The following is a 4976-nucleotide window of genomic DNA, read 5'->3' on the forward strand; positions in this document are numbered from 1 at the left end:
TCCTCGGTGGGGAGACCCCCCTGCTCTTCACGAGCCCCGCCCCCACCACGGGTGGGCCCCCCGCAGCCGGTATGTGAGCTGAGAGGGTTCCAGTGGTTTGGCCTCCAGGTCTGTGAGCCGCCAGGGCCTGGGAGGAGCTGAGGATGGGCGGGCGGGGCCGCAGCCAAGAGGGGAAGCAGGAGGCGGCCGTACTGCGGGGTCCTCCCACCCCTCCATCCATCCTGAGCTCACGTCCTCTCAGCTGCTTGTCTGAGGCGAGGGCGTCGGGGCTGACGATGTGGCCAGCTCTCAGTCCCTCCGTGTCCTCCTGGGCCCGCGGGGTGGTCATCGTCCAGGCCGCGCAGCCGGGGGCCTGGCGCTCTGGGCTGGGTGCTCCTGTGGTGCCTCCACACGCCTCACTGTGCCCGCTCCTGGGTGTCTCTGCAGCCGACCCGTTCGACCCCCTCCTGCTGACGTCCGATCTGGATGCCCAGCCCTGCTCCCAGCCCAGTCTCTTGGGGGAATTTCTTAATTCAGACTCTCTGGCCGCTCAGCCTGCGTCCTTCCCCTCCACCCACAGCGCCCCGCCCCCGGCCTGCGGCACCGACTTCCTGCAGCTGGGTGAGTAGCTGCGGGGCTGCAGGGCCTCCCTCCCCGGAGGATGAGGTGGCCGCTGGTGTCCACCCTCGTGCTCTGCTAGGTTCCGGGGAGGGTGGGCGAAGGTCCTGGGGGCGCCCTGTGCACCGTGAGTGACGTGTGTGAGCCTCTGCGGGAGGGGGCGTGGCGCGTTGTCCTGGGAGCTTTTCCACCCGCTCACCCGTCCCCTTGGTCCCTTCAGTGGCATGAGGCATCCACAGCCTGTGAGGAGGGGAGGCTGGTCAGTGCCGGCTGAGCCGGCAGGGCCCACTGGGACTCGGCCAGGTGCACCGGCCAGCCGTCCTCTGTCCCTCCTGCTCCCACGTGGCAGGTGTCTGTGTGTGGGTGTGTGTGGGGACGGTGGGTAGGAGCCATTTGAAGGCCACGGTCCACCCCCACTGGGGCCCCACACATGGTGCTGCTCTCTCCCAGGGGACGTGCCAGCCGAGCCCAGCAGGATGTCCACCTCGGCCAGCCACCCGGACCTGCTGGGAGGATGGGACTCCTGGGCCGAGGCCCCGGCCCCCGCTCCAGCCACAGAAGGTACGGCCCTGCCCCCCCTCCATGTCGCCAAGACGCAACCATGCCCTCCCAGGGACAGGGGTCCTGGTGGCACGGGCCACACCCTGGTCAGCAGGTCCAGGGCTGTCCCAGGGCGCCCTGCCCTCCTCCCTGCCCACTCCTGCAGGCGTGCACAGGCACCCTCCACCTGCTCCCTTCCTCGTCTCCTGTGGGCGCGTAGTGTGTAGGACACGGCCCATGGGCAGCCCTCTCACCGCAGCGTCTCTGAGTGGTGGCTGTGTCCTGCGGCTGCTGTGCCTCGGGGCGCCTGCCCAGGACACCGAGGGGGTCCCACCTGCACTGGCTGGACATCTGTCCTTTCCTCCGTCTGTGATTCTGTCCTGTTGGGAAACTGGCTTGTGCAGGGCTGTCGGAGGTGACGAGGCCTCTGGCAGCGTCCCCTCCGGACCTCCTGGTGACTGGCTTGCCCAGGAGCCCCCCAGCCTCCAGTCTCACCAAAGCTGGACGATGACTAAAGACCACTTTGGTAGACCGCCCGCTATTTCCATTTGCATCCCAATCTGCACGTGAGGTTAACTGTTACTTTATGTCCTTGGTTTTTTTGAGAACTGTTTTACGTTCCTTTTTGCATAGGAAATTCTCCTGCCTATGAACTTCTAAGAGCCCCTTACTGTAGGAGCCAGCATTTGTAATGATTATGTTCCTCCAAGTGGCTGTACAACAGTTTACTCAGATACTTCAGTTTCTGATACTTAGAATCGTCTCAAACTGACACTGTTATAAGGAATGTCATACATCAGAGTGAAAAGGCAGCCTACTGGGTGGGAGACTGTGTTCGACAGGGATGCATCTGGTGAGGGTTAACTTAAAAAATACAAAAAGAACTCACACAGCTCAACACCAGGAGGACAGTCCAATTAAAAGTGGGCAAAGGACCTAAAAGACACTTCTCCAAAGAGGACATACAGACGGCCAAGAGACATGAAAAAAGGCTCAAAGTCCCTGAGCATCCGAGAGACGCACATTAAAACAACAATGTATCACCTCACACCTGTCAGATGGCTACCACCAGCACATGACAAGTGCTGGCGAGGATGCGGAGAAAAGGGAGCCCTTGGGCTCTGCTGGGGGGAATGCAGATGGTGCAGCCGCTGTGGAGAACAGTGTGGCGTTTCCTCAAAAAATTAAATATGGAGCTGCCATTTGACCCAGTGATCCCACTTCCAGGAATATATCCCAAGAAACCAGAAACACCAATCAGAAAGGACATATGCACCCCTATGTCCATAGCAGCACAACTTACAATAGCTAAGATCTGGAAACAGCCCGAGTGCCCATCAGCAGATCTATAATAATAAAAGCATAATATGCTAATTAGACCAGACAACCTTCCGGGCAAAGGGGGTGCTGAGAGGGAAGCCTGGGTCCCAGGAGCCAGAGGGAAGCCGGTGCCAGCAGTTGGGGGAAGGAAGGCCTACTCTTGCACAAATTTTGTGCATCAGGCCTCTAGTGAATAGGTTAAAGCTGTGGAACATCTACACCAGGGAACACTGTGCAGCAGTAAAAAAGAAGGACCTCTTACCCTTTGCGACAGCACAGAGGGACCGGGAGAGTTTGTGCTAAATGAAATAAGTCAGTCGGAGAAAGACAAGTATCACATGATCTCACTCCTGTGGAATCTAATGAACACAATAAACAGAATAGAACCAGGGGCCTGGAACCATGGAACAGACTGATGGGGAGGGGGAGGGGCTGGGTGACAGAAGATGCAGGGATTAGCCAAACATACGTGCATAGCTCATAGACACAGCAGTGTGGTGATGGCCAGGGGGAGGGGGGGCAGAGGGAGAAGGGGGGGCAGCCGTCATAGTATCAACAGTAAAAGCTAAAATATATATCACAAAGCACATTCAGATGGGGTGGGGAGGGTCCAGGAAGCAGCAGCACCAAGTCAGGAGGACACAGACGTTTAGGTCTTTATGCACCAGGGGGTCTTCTGTGGGGCAGCGGAAGCAGCCCTGCTCTCGTGCGTGCCCGTGTCTGGCGCCTGAGCCTCGGAGCTGCGTGAGGCCGGCGGGACCCTCGGCAGAGAGCTGGGCTGCGTCTCCCTGCGATGGCGCTTGTTTTCACGTCCTCTGTCCTTCTCCAGGCCCCTTCTTCTCTCCTGGTGGCCAGCCAGCCCCTCCCGGCCCCCCGGCCAGCCGGGCCAAGTCTCAGAACCTGGACCCGTTTGCAGACCTCGGGGACCTCAGCTCCAGCCTCCAAGGTGAGGTGCAGGGCGTGTCGGGGTGTGCGGTGCCCGGTCCTCTGCCAGGCTCAGTGCCCAGATGGGCCTGCCCCTCCGTCCCCAAGGCCCAGGGCACAGTGACCCTCGGAGCAGCCGCCTGCCCTGTGGCCGGGGCTTGGGGACCAAGCTGCCGCACAGGTGCTGGGTCTCCACGTCGGTCCCCAGTGTCATGCCTGCCTGTGGCTCGAACCTCCCAGAGCTGACTCGACGCCCTGGGACCCGGGTCCCTGGCCCCTTGGTGCCTGCAGACACGGGTGGGTATCAGTCTCCTCCCTCAGCAGGTGGGGGGTGGAGCTCCAGGTGGGAAGTGATGTCTCCTGGGGAGGCTGGCTCGGCTGATCCAGCGTCTCCCCCCTGAGTGGGGCCTCCTCGGTGCCCGTGAGCCTTCGTGGGAAGCCGAGGTCCCTCAGCACGAGGCTCCCTGCTGTCTGCTGCCCCCCGGCTCCCCTGCCCCGCCTCCCGCTCCTGCTGCGGCGTCTGCAGGGCCGACATCCATCCCACATCATGTGGGCCCTTCTGCTGCTCTTTTTTTTTCTTTTTCTTTTTTTTCAGGTAAAGGTTATAGGATTTCTTTTTTAAAAAGATGCTGTTATTGATTTTTAGAGGGAGCGAGAGAGAGAGAAACGTCAGTGATGGGAGGGAATCACCCATGGGCTGCCTCCTGCACACCCCCCACTGCGGATCGAGCCCACAACCTCTTGGTTCCGGGGTCGACACTCGACCACTGAGCCACGCTGGCCCAGCTGCTGCCGTCTTGTTGATCCTGGAGGTTTTCGTTTTCTGGGCAGTTTGTTCTTTGAAGTTTCCTGGAGTTGAGGTTGCAGTGTCTCTGGGCGCGCAGCTCTGTGACCCTGGCTCAGGACAGCGAGTGTGGAGGGGACTCCTGGGCGCCACCTGGGCTGTTGGCTGCAGACCCTGTGAGGAGGGTTTACCGGATCTGAGTCGTCCGTTCTCAGGATGGAGCCGGCCCTCGGCTCTGCACTGCGCCTGACGCCCTGTCGTGCCCCCGCAAGACGAGTTTGAATAAAGCTGGTGGCACTGAGAGGAGACATAAACAGGCTCGGCCTCTGCTGGAGACCACGCCTCCTCCAAACCTGGGACGCTGCTCGCTGTCAGGAGGCGGGGGCCAGGCACCGCTGCACGAGCCACGGACGTCCTGCCCTGTAGCCTGCACCATGGGGCCGTATGACAGGAGGGTCACGGCCCATCATCCTGCTCTGACCACAGGGCCAGCGGGACACCAGGCACAGCTGTGAGAACCTGACAGAACAGCTGCTCTCGGGATGTGGGGGGCGGGGTGCTGCACCGGATGAGGGTAGAGGTGGGAGGCTCCGGACCTGGGTGCACGTGCAGTGCCGCTGGGAGAAGATGAGAGCTCGTCACCACGGAGCCTCGTCTCAGCTCAGAGCCAACGGAAGGAAGGGAACGACGGGGCCAGGCCCATGAAGTTGAAGGCAGGAACCACCGGAGAGCAAAGGACAAGCTGTGGGGGCAGAGAGGCGCTGCAGGCGGGAGGAGGCTGCCGGCCCCACGGCTCAGCGCTCCCACCGGG

The 4976-nt window shown here is 61.1% G+C and overlaps 1 protein-coding gene across 1 annotated transcript in view; it reads left to right on the top strand.

The window, feature by feature from the left end:
- GAK (cyclin G associated kinase) overlaps positions 1–4976 on the top strand; it is a 44213-nt gene that overhangs the window by 35270 nt on the left and 3967 nt on the right. The window contains exons 23-26 of the mRNA XM_014533466.1: positions 9–69; positions 427–600; positions 1048–1158; positions 3287–3403. Coding sequence (XP_014388952.1) covers positions 9–69; positions 427–600; positions 1048–1158; positions 3287–3403 — 463 coding nt within the window. The remainder of the gene's footprint in view (positions 1–8; positions 70–426; positions 601–1047; positions 1159–3286; positions 3404–4976) is intronic.

This window comes from Myotis brandtii, unplaced genomic scaffold, assembly GCF_000412655.1.
Source record: "Myotis brandtii unplaced genomic scaffold, ASM41265v1 scaffold986, whole genome shotgun sequence".
Lineage (NCBI taxonomy): Eukaryota > Metazoa > Chordata > Mammalia > Chiroptera > Vespertilionidae > Myotis > Myotis brandtii.